General features: G+C 44.2%; 1 protein-coding gene across 9 annotated transcripts in view; it reads right to left on the bottom strand.

The window, feature by feature from the left end:
• Positions 1 to 22,473, bottom strand: part of DAB2IP (DAB2 interacting protein) — a 1,477,580-nt gene that overhangs the window by 472,040 nt on the left and 983,067 nt on the right. The window contains exon 1 of one of the 9 annotated variants that reach the window (XM_085613696.1): positions 1,741 to 2,318. The exons of the other annotated variants lie outside the window; for them this stretch is intronic. Within the exon in view, the coding sequence (XP_085469822.1) occupies positions 1,741 to 1,781 (41 nt within the window). The 5' untranslated portion in view covers positions 1,782 to 2,318. Of the gene's footprint in view, positions 1 to 1,740; positions 2,319 to 22,473 lie in introns of those variants that run through there. 9 annotated transcript variants of the gene reach the window in all.

Raw genomic sequence — 22,473 nt, 5'->3', positions numbered from 1 at the left:
CAAGTTGGAGAGGGATGTTGCAGTTAGCGCTCTAGCGTCCGACGCTAGAGCGCGTATGTAAACTACGTTATGCGTACGCCGCAACGGTGGCGTACGCGTAGAGTTAAATAAAGGGGGGCGTGCCCCCGAGGCGGCATTCGCGCCGAGACACCTAACTGTGTGTGGCCTGGTTATTGCGCTGTGCCGCGGCTGCTAGGCATTCCCGCATCACGACGCAACACATATGTTTTTTGAAAAAACTAAAAAAAAATATAAGTAAAAATAAAAAGACAAAAGTATATATATCTCTTGTCAGGAACAGAATACATTCGAATTAAATAAGCATGTAAAGTACATTCAAACTTTATTGGACGTTCAATCTATAGCGAGTACGTTACTGTTGCACTTGAATCATATTTATGCTTGTTCTCTCGCTTTAAGTTGTTTCCAAATGGTCACAAATGTACTTGCCTCAAATGGACATCAAAGCAGGGATTCACAATGCTAGTCCGTTTTCTATATCTACTAGCTGCTGGGGCTGCTGCAGTCAATGGCCCAATCCATGCCAAGATGGCGTGCAGAGCCGGGCTTTTTTTAATAGACCGCGACTTTCTATCTCAATTCAAAGAGTTGTAAACGTGCCCCAAACTAAGAAGATTAGTGAGTAAAATAAAAAGTGATGGCAGTGAAAAAGGACACTATTGTTTTGTAGTGTGCATCCTCAAATACCGTCTGCTCTGAAGCCCGCAAAGATCTGTGAAGGCAATCTGAAGCGCACCACACAGGCAAGCAGAGGCAGGTCTAACTCAGAGACTTGCGTTGTCATGCTACAAGATACCTATGGAGGACTGCAGCAAGACAAGGGAAGCTACCATGAGCATAGAGTACGGAGTAAATATTTATATAAAAAACAAAAAGGGCCTGTCTCGGATGCACCAGCCCCGTTATTTGGATCCTGTTACACAACCTACAGACAGACACACAACATTTTCCCCTGCCAATGTTCAGATTTACATAGTTGTGGCTTTTAACAAAGCCGGAAGCCATGTCAAAAGCGGATCGTTATGTTTGCTGACATTAGTAAGTAAGACCGATTGGCATTGCCAATGTTTGTTTAACCTTGCTATAGCAAGATATGTGTAACAGAGTGAAGGCTAACAGCAGCAACACTTAGTTGGATGTAATTATCGATATGCTTAAAGTAGGTATTCAAGACAAAGAGCCCTTTCACCTGCCTAAACAAAAGCAGGAACCCACAGCCCTTAAGCCCTTGCGCAACATTTTTGAAGCAGGAATATCACTGTTGTCGGCTTAGCAGCCTGTAAAACAGAATTACTATCGCATCATCATAGCACTCGTCTTTGGTGGGCGATACACACCAAGTAAAAACACACGCAATGAAAGATTCTTCAATCTGAAGACCTGGGATGGAATCGCCACTTTGGCCCTTAGAGGCAAAATATGTTTCTGGTCAAATTCCCTTTCCCAAAAAATTTAAATATGTGAACTGCACTTGTAAATATACGAAAAATACTGTCATTGTGTAATTACAAGACGTAAATCCCCGCTTGAGGTACATAACCCTATATTGTTTCCCAACCTCCTTCTTAATGTACAGCGCTCCGTGATCACCAGCTATGGCGGCGCTATGTAAAATACCAACACACATACATACACAGATACAATATTAGAAATATCAGGCATTGTGCAGAAACAAGTGAGTCAAACTTAAAATCGGTGATCTAAAGCTGTATGCAGTACCTGTCTTGCTGATGAAAAGTCGATGTGCCAACAGAACCCATGTTGGCTTCACATACAGTCCCCTATGTTCCTTGTCCGAGGTCCTTCTCCTGGACGTCGCGACAGAGAACTCAAGATGAGAAACTGAAACTGTCATGAGTGGCCCATCGGGGAAAGGTAGAACATCTCGCTTGTAACCTTTCCTAACTGTAACTAATGCTCTCCCCGCGGCGTCCTTTTCTCCGCTACCATGGAACGGTGCCATGTCAACATATCTGTCCCGTGGTTCAGGGAGAAATTCCCTTCCCAGAGTACAAAGTACAAGTCAACAGCACACACACTCACCTTTTTCTGTGCTGGTGCTCGTCTCTATCGGCATTCCTAGAGCACAGAACCACTGCCGGAAAGGGCAGGTTCCCACGTTGCCTGGCGGTGTGCGCTTTGAGCAAAACTACACCCAGGCAGAGGTGTCCTTCACCCAAGAGACCAGGTAGAGTTTCACCTGGGAAGATCGAGGCAACACACCATGAAGCCAAAACATTCAATTGCGCACCTTCCATTTATGGGACCCTGGGATCTGGTTAGTTCCTTCTTGTTATAAACAAATTTCATAGTTGCAACTGCTGAAGGCACCCACTCTGCTGATTTGGTGAAGATCTCACATGTCCTGGCAGCGTCACCCAGTTGGACTCTTGTAGTTTCTCGCACTCAAGTGCAAGTTGCATTCATTGGACACATGTTGGTGAAATCTTTGAATTCAAGATGGTCGCTTCCCATTAAGATGGTCCAGCCTGAGCAGAGTGATGGGTCCTGGAGTGATGCTGCAGGACCCCGCCCCTCCCTAGGCGTCCACAATGATGCCTGCCAATGGATCGCTGCCGTTCAGCACTTGGGTTTGTTTTCAGTCTCCAAATGTTTTTTCTCACAATATAATTTTTCCCAGCAATAATCTGTCTTTAGTTGCCTTGGATACTGCGCTCTGACAACTGTTTGCATTAGTTTCCTCTTTGTATCTCTGGTGCATACACACAGGGAGATTGATATATAACCACAAATCAACAAGTGAGTGGGCAGCAATGCCAAGGCCCCACTCAGCAAATCAGACATGCCCACTGGCTGAGGATTCTTAACGCGATGGGTGGGAAGGTTTTTAATGGCCACATTCATACTGAATGACGTGTACCTGGCTTCGAAAGTATTGCTTTTGGTTTTGGAAAAGCAGAACAACATAAGTCTATTGTATGAATTTAACTGATCATCCTGCCGAGTTGAGCTGTGGTGTTGAGCTGTGGTGCTGAGCCGTGCATGCCTGGGAAAGAAGATGTGCACACGTCTCCTTGTCTCACAACCTCTCCTAGGCTTCTTCTGAGTAATGTAGTCACGTGACTGCAGGTACTGCCATTCTGCTGAGACCTGCAGGTATTACTCAACAGGAGGTTTGCTTGTGTGGCTGAACAGTGTCACTACAACACCGGTGCTAGTGTCGTAGAACAGTGCCTCGGAGAAGTGACAGTAATGCTTTTTTGAAGAGCTGAATCTCTTCTGTAAAAAGATTGCACTGCTCCTTTCAAAGAGCTGCATCTCTTCTGAAAAATGTACGCATTGCTCCTCTAGAACAGCTGCATCTCTTCTGAAAAATGTATGCACTGCTCCTCTAGAAGAGCTGCATCTCTTCTGCAAAATGTATGAACTGCTGCCCTAGAAGAGCTGCATCGCTTCTGCAAAATGTATGCGCTGCTCCTCTAGAAGAGCCGCATCTCTTCTGCAAAATGTATGCACTGCTCCTCTAGAAGAGCTGCATCGCTTCTGCAAAATGTATGCACTGCTCCTCTAGAAGAGCTGCATCTCTTCTGCCAAATGTATGCACTGCTCCTCGAGAAGAGCTGCATCGCTTCTGTAAAATGTATGCACTGCTCCTCTAGAAGAGCTGCATCTCTTCTGCAAAATGTATGCACTGCTCCTCTAGAAGAGCCGCATCTCTTCTGCAAAATGTATGCACTGCTCCTCTAGAAGAGCTGCATCTCTTCTGCAAAATGTATGCACTGCTCCTCTAGAAGAGCTGCATCTCTTCTGCAAAATGTATGCACTGCTCCTCTAGAAGAGCCGCATCTCTTCTGCAAAATGTATGCACTGCTCCTCTAGAAGAGCTGCATCTCTTCTGCAAAATGTATGCACTGCTCCTCTAGAAGAGCTGCATCTCTTCTGCAAAATGTAAGCACTGCTCCTCGGAAGAGCTGCATCTCTTTTGTAAAAAGTATGCACTGCTCCTCTAGAAGAGCTGCATCTCTTCTGCAAAATGTATGCACTGGTACTCTAGAAGAGATGCATCTCTTCTGCAAAATGTATGCACTGTTCCTCTAGAAGAGCCGCATCTCTTTTGTAAAATGTATGCTCTGCTCCTCTAGAAGAGCTGCATCGCTTCTGCAAAATGTATGCACTGCTCCTCTAGAAGAGCTGCATCTCTTCTGCCAAATGTATGCACTGCTCCTCGAGAAGAGCTGCATCGCTTCTGTAAAATGTATGCACTGCTCCTCTAGAAGAGCTGCATCTCTTCTGCAAAATGTATGCACTGCTCCTCTAGAAGAGCCGCATCTCTTCTGCAAAATGTATGCACTGCTCCTCTAGAAGAGCTGCATCTCTTCTGCAAAATGTATGCACTGCTCCTCTAGAAGAGCTGCATCTCTTCTGCAAAATGTATGCACTGCTCCTCTAGAAGAGCCGCATCTCTTCTGCAAAATGTATGCACTGCTCCTCTAGAAGAGCTGCATCTCTTCTGCAAAATGTATGCACTGCTCCTCTAGAAGAGCTGCATCTCTTCTGCAAAATGTAAGCACTGCTCCTCGGAAGAGCTGCATCTCTTTTGTAAAAAGTATGCACTGCTCCTCTAGAAGAGCTGCATCTCTTCTGCAAAATGTATGCACTGGTACTCTAGAAGAGATGCATCTCTTCTGCAAAATGTATGCACTGTTCCTCTAGAAGAGCCGCATCTCTTTTGTAAAATGTATGCTCTGCTCCTCTAGAAGAGATGCATCGCTTCTGCAAAATGTATTCACTGCTACTCTAGAAGAGATGCATCTCTTCTGCAAAATGTATGCTCTGCTCCTCTAGAAGAGATGCATCGCTTCTGCAAAATGTATTCACTGCTCCTCTAGAAGAGCTGTATCTCTTCTGAAAAATGTATGCACTTCTCCCCGGAAGGGCTGCATCTCTTCTACAAAATGTATGCACTGCTCCTCTAGAAGAGCCGCATATCTTTTGTAAAATGTATGCACTGCTCCTCTAGAAGAGATGCATCTCTTCTGCAAAATGTAAGCACTGCTCCTCGGAAGAGCTGCATCTCTTCTGAAAAATGTACGCATTGCTCCTCTAGAACAGCTGCATCTCTTCTGAAAAAAGTATGCACTGGTCCTCTAGAAGAGCTGCATCTCTTCTGTAAACAGTATGCACTGTTCCTCTAGAAGAGCCGCATCTCTTCTGCAAAATGTATGCACTGCTCCTCTAGAAGAGCTGCATCGCTTCTGCAAAATGTATGCACTGCTCCTCTAGAAGAGCTGCATCTCTTCTGCAAAATGTATGCACTGCTCCTCTAGAAGAGCTGCATCTCTTCTGCAAAATGTATGCACTGCTCCTCTAGAAGAGCCGCATCTCTTTTGTAAAATGTATGCTCTGCTCCTCTAGAAGAGATGCATCTCTTCTGCAAAATGTATGCACTGCTCCTCTAGAAGAGATGCATCTCTTCTGCAAAATGTATGCATTGCTCCTCTAGAAGAGCCGCATCTCTTTTGTAAAATGTATGCTCTGCTCCTCTAGAAGAGATGCATCTCTTTTGTAAAATGTATGCTCTGCTCCTCTAGAAGAGATGCATCGCTTCTGCAAAATGTAAGCACTGCTCCTCGGAAGAGCTGCATCTCTTCTGAAAAAATGCATGCATTGCTCAGCTAGAAGAGCTGCATCTCTTCTGAAAAATGTATGCACTGCTCCTCTAGAAGAGCTGCATCGCTTCTGCAAAATGTATGCACTGCTCCTCTAGAAGAGCAGCATCTCTTCTGCAAAATGTATGAACTACTCCTCTAGAAGAGCTGCATCTCTTCTGCAAAATGTATGCACTGCTCCTTTCAAAGAGCTGCATCTCTTCTGCAAAATGTATGCACTGCTCCTCTAGAAGAGCAGCATCTCTTCTGCAAAATGTATGCACTGCTCCTCTAGAAGAGCTGCATCTCTTCTGCAAAATGTATGCACTGCTCCTCTAGAAGAGCCGCATCTCTTCTGCAAAATGTATGAACTGCTGCCATAGAAGAGCTGCATCTCTTCTGCAAAATGTATGCACTGCTCCTCTAGAAGAGCTGCATCTCTTTTGTAAAATGTATGCACTGCTCCTCTAGAAGAGCTGCATCGTATGTGCAAAATGTATGCACTGCCCCTTGGAAAAACTGCTTCCCTACCCCACCTGGCAGTAACTGTCTGACTGCCACATACCTGCTCCCATCACATTCACTACACAGCTCCCCCACTTGAGCCATAACCCACCAGCCTCCATGCAGATTTTGTCCCACCTGCCTCCAGGTGGGCAAACTGACAGGCACATTGACATGTTGCCACCTGTCTTCCCCTGTAGGTCCCTCATTAAATGTATGGTGGAGCGCTATCCAGTGTTCCCGCACTTGGTTTTCCTGTGTGTGGGACTCAATCTGATTTCCCCACCCATTTAATTGGCACGAAGCATTGGCTGCAACAGCAACCAAACCTCTGTCCCTGTCCAGGCCTTTTTTTCAGCAGCAAGGGAGCGCATGTTATCCACTCCTCTATCAGGGCATCCTTTTTAATTTCCCCCTTTCCCTTTCACTGTTCATGTCTCCACGCCCACTTTGCACTTGCCGTCGAGCTCACATTTACCACTCGGAGTAGGTGGTAAATAGGAGCGTTAATCTGGTTATTCCTCATTCCTGGGAGATTAGCTCATGCTTGTTTGGGAAAGGCTCAGAACTACCACATGGTAACTGTAAATTTGTGTGCAACATGCGACATGTGATGAGGGCAACAATGGGCTACCTTTGCAGATTGTGGGGATAACAAGTAGTCCTGTCCTGGTGACACCCCATTATTTAGGGCTTAGTTGCCCTAGAATAAACATTACGAGGGTCAAAGTAAGCATTTTTGGAAAATTAGACGTAGCCATTGCCCCTTCTATCAATACTTGTAACAGGAGTGATTCTCAGTGCTTGCAGTGGCAATAGGGTCCCCTCCTCTTGCAGATGCCACCCCCCTGGGCATCTTGTCTTGCATTGACCCAAGCGAGCCCAGCACCTTTGTTATAGAAAAGTAGACCCCAATGGCTTGAGAGACTCTAAACCTCGCCTAGCCATCCGCATGAAACACACTTATTCGTTTCCATGGGAACCGTGGACAATTTATGTTTAAAATAATCCTGCATTTACGTTAGAACATTTCTTTACTGCGCTGTGACATTCAGGAGTCATGCAAAGTACCGGTCATTTCACGCTCTATGGCGGGATTTCAGACAATGGTCATTTACTGCTGGCCAGGGGTGCCAGGAGGTGCTGCTCACTCTCTGAAGGACTTGTTACCTGTATACAAAATACTCACGTCACCGCCTTCAGCAGTTTTTGTTCTTGCTGGATTTCTGTTTAATGAGTGAGCCTTTTGTTTATGCTCCTAAATCCCTGATTATGAGTATAGGTGCTATTTAACACACTTAATAACAATAGTAGCGGCTACAAAAATTTTTGTGTGATAAATCACACCTATTATGAGTATGTTAGGAATACTGTAGATTTTGGTGTTTTATGTACCAAAATCCTCATGATAAGGTAAATTGTGTATGCTTTTTCCCTGTTAAATTACGGCAGGTTTGACCTGCCAAACTGTAATGACTATTGAGGTATTTATGCATCATTCATTAAAATAACTACCAACTCGTAATTCCGACCCATGAATAAACAGGGTTTTATGCACAGGTCAAAATACACCGACCAACTCTTAATCATGCCCAAAGACGTCATCGCTCATTGTCTACATTGCTACAGCAGAGTCCATCGCACTCTCGGCCATCGACTGAACCATTCATTAAAAGCAGTAGACAATGCCACTTTGACACGCTAACGTCAACGTCTGATTTTGAACGCTGTATGATCATCCTCGTCACCATGACAGCAGTTGGTAAATTGACCTGGCTTCGGGCTCGGCTGCGGAAGATCCAGTGAAAGGTTAGCTCTTCGCTCACGAAGGAACTAGAGGATGCTTTTCCAAGCTGGACCGCAGCATCACATTTAATCAGGATCCAGATGTTACACTCGATTGGCCTCCAATTGGAGCCAGTGTCACTTAAGCTGCGCCCAGGGCAAGGGAAAAAAGCTGAAAGTTGTGTCAATGAAGCTAGTCTTCAAGGAATTTTTTAAAGGGCCCATCGTTCTTATCCCAATTTAGATGTTTGACAGATTAAAGCTGAACTTTGGACACATTAATATTATCCAATAGATGCTCTCCTTTAGAACTGCATAGTTAACAAGACTGGATTAAACTAATGTACCAAGATAATTACACAATCAGAAAAGCACTACTGTTAATAATGTAAATATATGTATATATATTCTAATGGTTCGACTACCAACTTCATTTGGTAACTTGTCAAAGAATGCCAGGATGCCTGGTTAATTAAATTGGCTATCACCTTTAGTGGAGTCACCTGTGAAATAGCCTAGATCATCACCCAACACACACACAGACATATATATATATATATATATATATGTACATCCAAATTGCTCCTGACGAGACTACGGACCCATGGAGGGTGGTGTATACACTGGAAGAGCACCCGGTAAAATAATTCACCATCCGTCTGCAATACGTGATAATAATACACTCTCAGGCTCCAAAGAGAATGATAATCAGGAAGTTTAATGCCACGCTACGCGTTTCGGCTAAAAAGCCTTGTTCACATGATGGAAGAACAAACATTTGTCACCATTATGTACACATCTCACTCAACATAAGTTAATAAACATAAATAACGGACTCTGCAAAAAACAGTTTAAATCAGGCTCCAGAAGCCGCCGCGGCCATATTGGAACAGTTATACAGATTATGCCCTGTGGCTTTCCACATCGCTGGCAGTATAAAGGTATTATCGTTTTTGAAATACAAAAGCCAAACATAGAGAGTAACACCAATTACAAAATTAATAACCTTTAAAATTATATCAGATTATGTAATACAAATCAAATGCAGTTTATCAATAGCTCAATGTCAGTAATGTATTTTAAATAGCGTGTATAGACCGTACACAGGAAAGAAAGAATAATTTAATCACGGTGCCTCATACTCGTAAAGTGACGTGTGTAGTGTGCAAAATATGTATCTTAAATCCCCTCCATACATGAATAACATTGTTCTGTCAATTATCTATGCCAATGTATTTGTAATTTGGTATGGTTACGACCTAGAGTGAAAATTGTCGTCATGTAGATTACACCACGGTCTGTTCCTCAATTAAGGGAGAAGTGAACTGTTTGTACAGTGATATTATGGTGTGATTCAACTGTCATAAAAGTGATTATATTGTATCCACACAAGGACATACACAGTCATACTGGACATGTGTCCATGATAACCAGTTGTATAAGTGTCAGTACATGCCCTCCATCATCTACAAGAATATCTTCCGGAGGCACTTCACGAGTCGGTATCACGTCAGATTCATAATTGTCACGATCAGTTTCCTCTTTCTACATTGACATATGTTCTGCCCATGTCTGGGTGATTATGAGCACTGGCCCTCATTACATTTCCTGGAATCTCCTTGTAAATCGACCTAGAATTGGTTCTTCTTAAGTATGTATGGGCACTAGCACCCATGACACTGCTGCAGATATTCTTGTAGGTGATGGAGGGCATGTACTGGTACTTATACAACTGCAATGCATTGGCATAGATAATTGACAGAACAATGTTATTCATGTATGGAGGAGATTCAAGATACATATTTTGCACACTACACACGTCACTTTACGAGTATGAGGCACCGTGATTAAATTATTCTTTCTTTCCTGTGTACGGTCTATACACGCTATTTAAAATACATTACTGACAATGAGCCATTGATAAAAAAGAATCAAAAGCAAAATCAGGCCCTCATAAATATAGAGTGGGCCCAAAGCTTGGGTCCCAAATTCAAACAACACTAATCGGGAGCTGAAACCACACTAGGGGATACATCAAACATGAAACGAACAACAAAGAGTTCAACATGTTGGTTTGATATAAAAAATAAATTTCAAGTTTATTTAGTTATTTTTTTTGTTTGTAGATACACATAATGCAAATAAACTGTTTTTATATATTTTGTTTGGTAAACAGCATTTTTTTATATAGTGCAATTGAGTGATATAGAAATTGACAATACATACAATTAGTGTAAAAAACAGTGACATGTCCCACTCAGCATTCAAAACATACATACACACAATCATTCATCACAACTCAAAGACAGTAGACCAAAGACAGATAATAAAATTCAGACAGGAACAATAGTACCGTACAAATAAATAACAAAAAAAGAAACATATCAGGAGTGCAAGCGCCAGATGGAATAAGGACAGATGGGCGTTACAGGTGTCAGAAGTGTAAGCGCCATTGATAAACTGCATTTGGTTTGTATGACATAATCTGATATAATTTTAGAGGTTATTAATTTTATAATTGGTGTTACTCCCAATGTTTGGCTTTTGTATTTCAAAAACGATAATACCTTTATACTGCCAGCGATGTGGAAAGCCACAGGGCATAATCTGTATAACTGTTCCAATATTGCCGCGGCGGTTTCTGGAGCCTGATTTAGACCGTTTTTTGCAGAGTCCGTTATTTATGTTTATTAACTTACGTTGAGTGAGATGTGTACATAATGGTGACAAATGTTTGTTCTTCCATCGTGTGAACAAGGCTTTTTAGCCGAAACGCGTAGCGTGGCAATAAACTTCCTGATTATCATTCTCTTTGGAGCCTGAGAGTGTATTATCATCACGTATTGCAGACGGATGGTGAATATATATATATATATATATATATATATATATATATATATATATATATATATATATATATATATATATATATATATATATATATATATATATGGAGAATATCTTTAGTTGCTTTGTGTGTGAGCACTTCAAGACGTGCACCACAAATTTTCCTGAAGGAAAACTATTAGGAAAAAAATTACGTATGAGAAAAGTTAAATGGGTACCGTGTAAGCCAGGGTTACATACTGATAATGCCAACAGGGCGTTTCTTTTCTGAATAGATTTAAATGATCTAAGAATAGAAGTTCTTTATATGTATTTATATGTGTTGTAATCGCATAGCAGGGACCCACTTGCAATAATTTAAAAGCACCTGTGTCTGCTTTAGAGAAGTCATTGATGGCTTTAATTCTCTGTCTCTTGTTGCAGCACAGCGTGATTCAAGGTGATGTATGAGGCCATTTTTTACTAAACTTGCATTTTTTGGCAGTGCGCAAATGTAGAGTTGACTGTTAGTGTCTCAGCCTGGCGAGTCAAACACGGAAGGAGTACATTCTTGAGCAGACATTGAGAGCAATTTTGATAACTTCTGCTGCATTTAATGTTGTCTACCTGGGCTTCACCATACCCTTTACATATGGTGCTTCTATCCCACCTGGTGGCTGGCTCAGTGTCACCTTTATCAACAATCTCCTATTTGCATGTAGGGCTTTGCAACATTCCAGTTGTATGGGGAAAGGTGTGCAACGTTCACAACTTCCCTAACTTTGTAGACTTAGCACAACATGGTTGGTGGGCAAATGTTCCAACTCCTCACAAACAATTTTCTAATGGTAGGAGTTTCCTGAAAAAATAGATCATGTCTGGTGTTTTGTCATCTAACCCTTTTAGAATCTTCCACTTGTTTATAAAACAAAATCGTAGTCAAATTTCAGAAGTTCACGAAGGTCTAACAATTTTGAAAGAAGTGCCACAAAGTACACACGTGAAGTTCCCTAACTTTGCCAACACCTAGAGTTAACACGTTGCACTATTATGGAAATCCGTTCATGTGTTCAGCAGCAGAGGGGTATTTTCACGCCCTTGTGAAAGATCAAGTTGAACAGCTGCAAATCATTTATAGGGGCTCCACCTGGTAGCATCTGGGTTTTGGCCCCCCAGGTAACACATCTGTAATGTCCTGATGTTTGCTATTCTTGTAGGTAATGTAAAGAGTTCTAAATGCATCCCTCATTTACAAACTCACAGACGTACACACACGTTACAGAAGGGAACCTAAACATGTGCATGGACAGTAGTCACATGCCTGTGCTCCCTCACCAAAGACGTGAAGAATCTCTACATTACAGAGAAGGAACAGTCACTGGGTTATGGACTTCGAAACTCTCCTTCCATTCCCCTTTTCCTTTTGAACAAAAATATTCTCATTGGCTTAATTATTTCCTCCGAACCCTTTGTGATGAGGGTGAGAGGCCATGAACAAGACGCTGGACATGTGTCCAACGATGAAGGCTCAAGCTGGATGCTCCACGTTATTCAATGTAGCTCACCCTAAGTTCTGATCAACGAGAAAACAAGCATTTGCAATGCAATAGGTCTCGCATTTACGCGAGTTTGAGCTTTTGGCATTGTAAATGACAAAGTCTTTTATTTATGTTTTGGTTTTTAGAACAAATAACAGGCATTGTTATTTGCAATGCTAATAGCTCAGACTCTCGCAAATGCGAGACCTATTGCATTGCAAATGCTTGCTTTTGCAGTCCAGCCTATGCGTTTAGTGGTTTTGACCACTGGCAAAGGGGTATGCGCGATGGTGTTTCAACAGAGTAGCCTTCTCAGCTGAGGCTAGATTCATTGCAAAAGTGGATGTCCAGGGCGGAGTAAGCACTGGTTATCCGGACAATTTAAACAAACAGCCTCTGAAGTGAGGAGACTGCATGGATGAGACAACCCAGTGCGCACCATATGATTTCTAATTTTCTTGGGTTGAACCTTTTAGAGGGTCCAAAGAAGAGACAACTCTTTTGACCTAAACGGGTATCAATCACGGCTGTAGCACTTGTAACCATCCCTTTCTCCCAACAAAAGACACAGGAGTGTTTTGAAATTAAAGGCACGGTTCTCCATGTATACTGTACCCTTGTACCCCCACCCGTAGAAGGGAAGGAAACCAGAAACACTGGATTCTAGACCAGCATGTACTTATCACGGGTCTGCACCTCGGTAATATGATGACGCTCTCTAACCCTCACATGTGAACTTTACTGAAAGTATCACTTCAATGTTGCTAATTCCGAGTTACTGGGATGTGGCCGTCAGTTGAGTGTCTTCAGGTTACGCGTGGAACCCTCCTCCAAGGCAGCAGTCTTGTAGAGGGTTTGTAGAATGGCCGCCACCTCCGTGGCTGGAGCCAGCATCTTACTGCACCTGTGTGTACCTGCGAGAACTCAGCAGGAAGATGCGCACGAAGGCAAGAACCAGTTTGTCGAGATTTCCGTGGAACTTCCAGCAGCACTCTATCAGTCCTGGGGGAGTCTGAATCCACTGGTGGAGCCGTAGATTGAAATACCAAGGGCTCCTGATGAAGGCCACGCTCTCCAGGGATGCTTGGAGCCTGCACACACACAGCTGCTCTTCTTCGGCATCTCTAGGGAGAGATCACCGTCATCTGCGCTGCAGCCATACCAAAAGTTTTCACACAAAAACGTCTTCTAAGTCAAAGATTTAAGCGCTAAAACAGAAGCCAAAGTGACAGTCTAAGCAACTTTTCAGATCACATCTCAGTAACTATTATATCCTTTTGTGTGAATACAGATCTGGAGAAAAGGGAGGGTATTCTTGTCGAGTGAGACTATAGGGAACCAAAATAGGAAGGTATAATGAGAGTAAGCACTGTGTTTTAACCAGTGCTTTAAATGGGCCGGTACTGAGTACCGGCACTTCTCAGGAGAGAAGCGATACTTTTAATTGGAGACTCCGGAACTTCTCAGAAACAAGCAGTACTCTGCTACAGAGGTACCTGCGTTTCTATTTCTCATTCCAAGCACTGGTTTTAACGACATATAATTTAAACTGGACAGTAGGAAGTGAGTTAACGTTTATTTTAACAAAACACACTTGGAGTTTATTTTCTTACTGTATGCGGGAAATGTGCAAACTTGTAGTCCTGCACTGCAACTTAAAAATCTAAATATTAAAACTATCAACCGTGGAAAATCGTGTCACTAACGGTACAGGTGCTTAACATGCAACGGAAAGAAGTCTATCACGTTCTGCAGTTCACACATTCACAACTTTCTTTTACATATGTATCCAAGAAATAAAACGTCCAAATTCAAATCCAAAAGAGAGGTCGTGACTGCTGGGAGGAAGGCAACGTGCCCAGATGTCCTGGCTAAAATCGGACATTAACAATCGAAATTAAATACGTTACATTCTTGCCAGCTCTCCCCATAAATAACATTGCCAAATACTTATTTACTTCCAAAAAAGTAACAGAACGAGAAACGATGGCGGTTTCAAGCCAAGCCACATGGAGAACCTGAGCCTCCTCTATGCCTTACAAGATTATTACAACATAAAGCGCCGGAAGCGGAGATTTAACAAAGTACCCGCAGTCAAGGAAGTCTTTAGAACCCGAATCTGAGACTGTCAAACTGTTATCAAGGAGGATTCAAAGATTTCTCACATCCGGTCTATGGAGTGCAGAGAGGCCATCTAATAACATCGAAAATAAAGTGGCAAAATACGGTTCATCTTTAATGTAAAATATTGATAACTCAGGAAAACTCTACTAGTGCACTGCAGTATGAAGGCCATCAGCAAAAGGGTAAAATGTGTTGCTCATTGAATAAGTCAAAACAAATCAAATATACCAACATCTCCATAGGATCGAAGTCTTTAGAGCGCATTGTCCCAACCCAGTTAATATCACAGCCACATATTCTTGTAACTGTGTCAGAACTTACCAAAACATTCATGAAATCCCTTTTTACACTCAGAATTTGCAGGGATGAATGTTCTTCCAGCCCCAAGAACTGAGACAAGGACCGGTGAGAGGGTGGCTGAAACACTAAACAGAGCGCGATGTTAACGCCGCTGTATGTGTGCAAGCGATGGAAGCAGCCTTGCCCGCATACCATAGGAGTGCACATCTCCTGTCTGGGCGCGTACCCTGCTGGTTACGATCTGCTGTGAAGCCGCGAGCCGTAAACGAGGAGATGTGCAAATCACCTGTCCGGGCGCGTGCACATCTTCTGTCCCCCTTCGCCCACCAAACCGACAACAATAGGTCTCGCCAAGGCGGTCAGCGCATGCGCTGCTTCGCTAGGCGAGACTTAAAAACATGCCCAGGGTCACCCCATCCCGCCACCAGCACACAACTCCATGAAAAGGAAATGGAGCCATCTTGGGACGATATTTCTCACCCCGCATGAGCCATCAGTACTCTGCTCTTACTCCCCTCAACAATAGGAACCCAGAACACTCACGGCTGAGGGCCACAACTGGCTCAAAAGATCAAGGCCCCTCAAAGCAAGGCACCTCGACGATCACCACAATCCCGCTTAAGAGGGACAGGACCCACGTGGCCCTTGACCAATTTTGCTTCTGTCCTACTGGAAACCTTAAACAGGCCCCTGCGACTGCATCTGGGTTGTGTAGCAATGTCAGTAACACCCAGAGCTACCGATGGGTTCAAGCGACATTGTGGCACAACACAAAATACTTCAAGGCCATTCAGATACGTAAAACACCTGCGACTGAGGTAGGTCGAATGTTTTCTCTACCTTGAAACCAGGCATCTACATTCCACTGTCCTGTCTGCTCTTTAAAGTGTGTAAAGTACAACTTATACTCTGCCATAGCATGCTAAAAAAAAGAAGAGAGAGAGAGTGTGGCTCAAGAAACAGCACAAATTTAAATTGTCCATCACTGACTTAAACGAGGGTCGATGAATCCTTAATGGTCTTGCGTTGTACACAGTACACTGAATGTTCTGCGAACCCTCGCGAAGCAGGCAGAACTTCTACAAGGGTAGGAGGGTCAGAAGAAGACCCAGAGGACATGTCCCCAGGAGTAAAGGAGCTGGAGAAGTAAAGGACGTTCTTCATTCGGAGCCTGGTTTGCACTCTATTTATACATTTTCAAGGACATTTGAAAAAGGGTGTATGCAAATCAAGCTGGTACTACATATGCGTGTACGAAACATGGAGGTCTGCGTGCTTCAGCGACCAGGCACCAAGAGAGCAAGATCAGTCGCTCACTCATTGACTCTGCCTTTTCTCCGACTTCCTTGATAAACCACACTCACTCTCTTTGCTCCTGCATTGATTCTCTGCATACACTTACTATTTTAACTCTCTATCTGTGTCCTATCCATTCTTTCTTCATCTATAGTCCAGCTCATGCTGATTCTACACAATCTCTTGTTGATGTTGCTCCAGTTTTATTCTCACCCATTCTTCACTTTATAGCGTTCTCACCACTTACTCACTTCACGATCTCCTCATCGGCCGTCTTTCCCAATTGTTTCAATCTTTTAATTTGCACTTCTTTCTCATTCAGTTCACCATCACCAAATCGGTGCACCCTTCTTGGTTGCTTCACTTTCTCTTCATCTGCATTCCTTTTTCACTCACTCTACAAACTGTCTATCCAAACTCCTCACTTAATTGCTTGATAATCTCTTCACCCACAGTCCTTTTTCAATCACGTCAATCTCTTTATCTTCTCTCCTTCCGCACCCACCCTCACTTTTTACTTACTTGTCTCATAATCTTTTAACTTGGAGCCCTCTCACAATCACTTCAATAGTTCATCTGCAGTCCTTACTCACTTCAAAATATCTCCACCTTCACTCTTTACTCACTTGTTTTGCAACGTCACCATCTAGGTATGTTACTCACTCCCGCCATAGTTTCTTCATCCACAGTACTTCATTCATGTCACATACTCTACAACTGCACTTCTTACTCACTCACTTCAATCTCACTCCTTTTTACTCACTTTATATAATCTCTTTACTCACTCACTTCACATTCCGCCCACCCGTATTTTTTACTCACTCTCTTTGCAACCTCTCCATCTGCACTCCTTACTCTCTAACTTGACAACCTCTCAGTGAAATCTCTCTTCTTTAAAGCTTTAGTCAGTCCTTATGCGCTCCTCTCTCTCACTTAACATCCCCCTAATGCACACTCATTTCACCGACCCTACAGTCGCTTCACCTACAGTGCTTTCTCACTCTCCTCACAATATCTTGTTTATCTCTCTCTGTGCTCCCCCGCCGTCATTTTTCTCCTTCCTTTATTTGTTTCCCCTCCATTTTCTGAGGTAACAAAGCGCTTGACAATTTCAAAATTTAAATTTTCTACCAAATGACGTACATTTGCCTTACAAGCATGGCTGGAAGTAATTGACTTTGACATAGTGCCGAGTGACCAAGGCAGTGATAACTCCACATTGACACAATACCACGCGCCCTCACTCTGCCTTAGGTGATAGTGGAAACATAGGCAACTACTCCTGTGTGGGGGAAGCGACCCCAGACCAGCGTTGGAGACAAGTAACTGGAACTTGGGGGGTATCCACTGGAGCCGCTGAACACCCCAATTAAACGAGGCTGGACTCGAGTCAAGTCAGTTGTGTTCTCGAAGAACAGCCACCGAGACCCTGGGTGCCGCCCTTTAACCCCTCGATAAGCAACCCTATGAAACACTCCTACCTTTGACCCTAAAACAAAAGTCCTCTCAAACCCCGTGAGACTCCAGTCCCCCCAGGCTCCGTGACACTACAGTGTCCTCAAGCCTTCTGACATTGATACTACAATGTTCTAAAGGCCTTTGACATTGCAGTACCTCAGGCTCAGTGACACTACAATGTTCTAAAGACCTTTGGCATTGCAGTACCCCAGGCTCAGTGACACCACAGTGTTCTAAAGGCCTTTGACATTGCAGAACCCCTGGCTCAGTGACACTACAATGTATTAAAGGCCTTTGGCATTGCAGTACCCCAGGCTCAGTGACACTACAATGTTCTAAAGGCCTTTGGCATTGCAGTACCCCAGGCTCAGTGACACTACAATGTTCTAAAGGCCTTTGGCATTGCAGTACCCCAGGCTCAGTGACACTACAGTGTTCTAAAGGCCTTTGACATTGCAGTACCCCTGGCTCAGTGACACTACAATGTATTAAAGGCCTTTGCCATTACAGTACATCCAGTCTCAGTGACACTACAATGTTCTAAAGGCCTTTGACACTGCAGAATCCGCAGGGTCAGTGACACTGCAGTGTTGTCAGTCCCAGTGACAATTCAATACGCATAGGCTCAGTGACACTACACTGTCCCCGACTGCTGTATCGCTTCCAAGGCACCAGGTTTAAGGATGTTACGGTGCCCTGAAGCGATGAAACACTCCAGTAATCCGGGCCTATAAAACAGAAGTAGGTTAAAGTCCAATGACACCCCAGGTCTCCCATGCACAGTGACACTACAGTGTGCTCAGACTGTGACATTGTAGTTCCTGACACTACAGTGTGCTCAGGCCCCGTTACACTCCAGTATCTCCAACCTGTGACATTCCTGTTTCCCTATTATCCTATAACACTTCCATACTACAAGTTTTCTGATACTCCAGCACCTCATATCAACAACACACCAGTACCTTACAGCCCAGTGACACTCAGGTACTCCCGCACTCAGCAACACTACAATGTCCTCACGCCCTGTGAGACTCCAAAACACTCGAAATCCCCTCGCATTAATGGTCTCGCTACCCCGTCTTCTTTATCAACTTCAAAACCATCACTACCCAATACTGCATACATGGTATCGGCAATTAAACACTGTTCTTAGCCACTTCCTTTGGGGGAGGGACTCTGTGCGCATTGCACTACGAACGTGCTTCCAGTCCACATACTGCGGGGGTATCGCGACTCCGTATATCCACCCATATCACGCGGCGTCTCATCTTCTCATTTCAAACGATTGGTAGTACGGGGATAGATGTGACCCGGCCTATGCCGTTTAGCATTGACTAATGGACTCTAAATCTCTACAGACAATTCTATATTCTAAGTGCGACGCTCAAGCCGCTACCACCCACAACTCGGATGTTCTTTGTGATATGGAGACAGGCGCTTCGCAGGATGGGGTGGTGGGTCAAACTTACGAAAGAGACCCCTCTTTGGTGTAATGGCCTTTTACCTCAATTGGCTGAACTACAAGGTTTTGTGAGACGGGACTCTATTGGCATTTCAACATTGGGCACTAAATTCCAAATACCTTAGTCCCAATTTTATAAATATTTACAATTTCGCCACGCGTTTTCCCCGTACCTTGCACAGCAAGACGGCATTTACGACTTTAACCCTGTTGAGGCCAAGGTGTTTCTTGGTGAGATGGGCACACACAAGATCACAGCGCTATATCGCACATTGGTTACTAATAGCCGTACTACACTTACTAAGACCAGAGAGGCTTGGCAGAATGACTTAGGCCCACTTGATGAAGATGACTGGGTTGAAGCTTTGGAGTCCCCGTGCGGGGCAGCCATTGCTGCACGCCTTCGCCCTAAACAATTTAAGTATTTTCACTGTGTGTATTTTACTCGCTGTAGGCTCTGGCGGGCTGGGATGATCACATCCCCCAACTGTCTGCGCTGCGGAATTGCAGAGGGCACTTTTCTCCACACGACTTGGGAGTGTACTGCTTAGGTGCGGTTTTGGCGTGGAGTGCTGACCCGTCTCTCTGAGGTGTTGGGGTGGAATATTCCACAGTCACAGCGTCTAACTCTACTCCATATCAGGGTGGGCATTCATGGCAATAGATACAAGAGGCATTTGCTGTTCCTGGGGCTTACGCTCGCCAAGCGCGACATTGCGAAGGCTTGGAAGGCGACTTCACCGCCATCGGTAGGGGCCTGGAAACGGGGCCTTGATTTCTCCATGGGTTAGAACTACCAATTTTCTTGGCACGGGGATGTCCTCAGAATCATCTGAAGATTGGGAAGCGGTGGGTTGATTACCGGGGTCTATATCTTGAATCTATCTCTTCTGCGATATGTAATGAAGATCTGCCATAACGATCAAATGTTGGGTATTGATTCTGTGAATAATTATATCTGTACACACACGCTACAATTGGAGACTTTGTACGACAAGTTACATATGGAGTTTGTGACACTGATGTTTCTGGTTAATAATGTTTATATGCCTTTAATTCAACTTATATTTGAAAAGAAACAAGGGAACCCAAACAAAGGTAATCAAGGACCTTGGGTAGTAGTAATTTACAAAAAACAGTGGTCCTTAGAACATTCAGGATACAAATGGAATAAATATAGTCCAGAATCGATACTATATTGAGGGATGTCCAGCCGGACAATCCGTTTTAATTCTTCAATGAAACATTCACATATAGGACATCATACTGATTGTGGGACACAGTCCTGTATCCTTCAGAGAGACATGACATCACATAAAAACAAATACAAACAAGTGAACAAAAGGGCATTTCAGGCAAGACGGAAAGAGCTTGTTTACATTATCCAATGTTAAAAGCTTTTTTACAACAACAAATGCACTTTTTTACACAATGGATTAATGTGCACGTTGTTAACTGAGGTCGACGACGTTTCGATCCTGTCGTAAAATACTAGGATCATCATCAGGACGTGAATGTGTGCTGGCCTGATCATAAGGAATTGCCCTATACACGCGAACAGAATAGTGTCCGGAGGAGGGACGGAGGAGGGACGGTCCGGGAGGGCCGTAGGCAGGTGTTAACAGCTACGCTCGAGCAATTATGCGAGAGCGTGTGGTATCCTGTGCGAGGACTAACCGAGGATCGGGTCCGGGGGGTTGGAAATCCAACGTAAGCGCGGTGTTTGATTTACAGGCAGGGTGGCAATGCACTCAATGCTGCCAGGTCCTCTAGTATACCAATTCCGAGTGACCTGTGTCCCACAATCAGTATGATGTCCTATATGTGAATGTTTCATTGAAGAATTAAAACGGATTGTCCGGCTGGACATCCCCCAATATAGTATCGATTCTGGACTATATTTATTCCATTTGTATCCTGAATGTTCTAAGGACCACTGTTTCTTTTAATTCAATTTATAGCATATTCCTTACTGCGACAATTGTATATTGTAAACGTTGACATCTATACCATTGCCATGATGTATACAAATGGTGCTCCAGTACCACCTGGACATTTTGTGTCTGTCAGCAATAAAATTTGTTTTGAGAAAAAAAAACACCCTCACATTCCTGTTCCTGTGTGCCCTGTCTTACTTCTGTACCACAGACCTTCTGGCACTTTGGCCCTCCTTGCTCTCTGACACATCAGAGCTCTAAAGATTAGTGACCTCCAGAACACCAAGCTTGGTGATAGCACTGTTCTCTCGAATGCCGAGACACTGTAGAGCACTGAAGCCTACATTCTAACACTCCAGTGCATGCAAGCCTTCTAACATTGGAGTACTACAAGCATTACGACATTTCAGTACCCCTTGCTCCCTAACACACCAGCACTCTCAAGCAGTACGTGATTTGTAAAAAAATATAAGTGCCAGGGCCCTCGTCAGGAGGCCACTGCCGTCTGCACCACCCATTGCCCCCGCCAGCCTCCCCAGTGACTGAAACAACACAACTACTATCCATAACACCTTACAAGTGCGATAATTCAGACTATTCCAGGCCCAAACTCTATAAGAATAGCTTGGGAAGGAGGGAGGAGAGGGGTGGATTAATTATTTAGTAGAAATTGAATGAACAAACAACTGTGTTTCTGTTCATCTCTAATTTGGACATTCACCGCCACCATGTGGCAGACTACCATGAGTGCCGGTGCCGAACAAGGGAAACCACCGGCTCACATTAAGCACTGCTCTTAATCCCATTGAACTCCAGTACCCCTAGCCTTGTGACACTGAAGTACTGAAGAGCCCCCAGACCCTACACGTGTTATGACCCAACCTATCAAAATCCCCTGACAAACATCTTCGAACTGAGAACTCCTATATTTTTAGGTCTCGCCTAGCTATTGCGATAGCAATTGCTATGCGAGACTATAGTAAGGGGCTCCCAAAAGTGCTCCCAAAAGCGGATTGCATGGCGAGCCCGCGCACAATCACGTGCATCGTGCCGCCATGCAATCCGCTTTTGTGAAGCGCTTCAGCCCACTGGCGACCGTCGTGCGGTTACGCGCACAATGACGAGCAGAGGCGCCATATGGTTTTCCTCTCTCATCATGGTGCGCGCACATCGCACACCACTCGCCAGCAAGCCTGCTTTGACTTTTGCGCCTCAATGCTCCTCCCCCTCCCCCACCACAGAGCGCGTCTCGCGGCCCCTTCCTGTATGCGAGGCTCGCCGGGGCCACGCTTGTTTTTCCTTGCTAGGTCCACGCAGATGCGATGGCGCACAGGGCTGCCCTTCAGTCGCTCTGTGGCGAGAACCGTTGAAGTTTGTCGACTGCAGGGAGCATCGGCCACAGCGCGTGCAGGTTTGAGGAGCCCACCCATCTTCTCCATCTGTTTATATCTGTCTTTTCTCCCTCTGTCTCTCTCACTTTGTCCCGTTTCTTTCTGTCTCTTTGCTTCCTCTCTTTGTTTCCCGTCTCACTGCCTCCCGTAATCTTCTGCCATCGCTCTCTTTCTTTCGCTCTCTCCATAAGCCACTGGCGCTCTCTTGTCTTCTCCCTTTAT

The sequence above is a fragment of the Triturus cristatus genome, chromosome 1_2 (assembly GCF_964204655.1).
Source record: "Triturus cristatus chromosome 1_2, aTriCri1.1, whole genome shotgun sequence".
NCBI classification, from domain to species: domain Eukaryota; kingdom Metazoa; phylum Chordata; class Amphibia; order Caudata; family Salamandridae; genus Triturus; species Triturus cristatus.
This window is presented reverse-complemented; position numbering and strand designations above follow the sequence as displayed.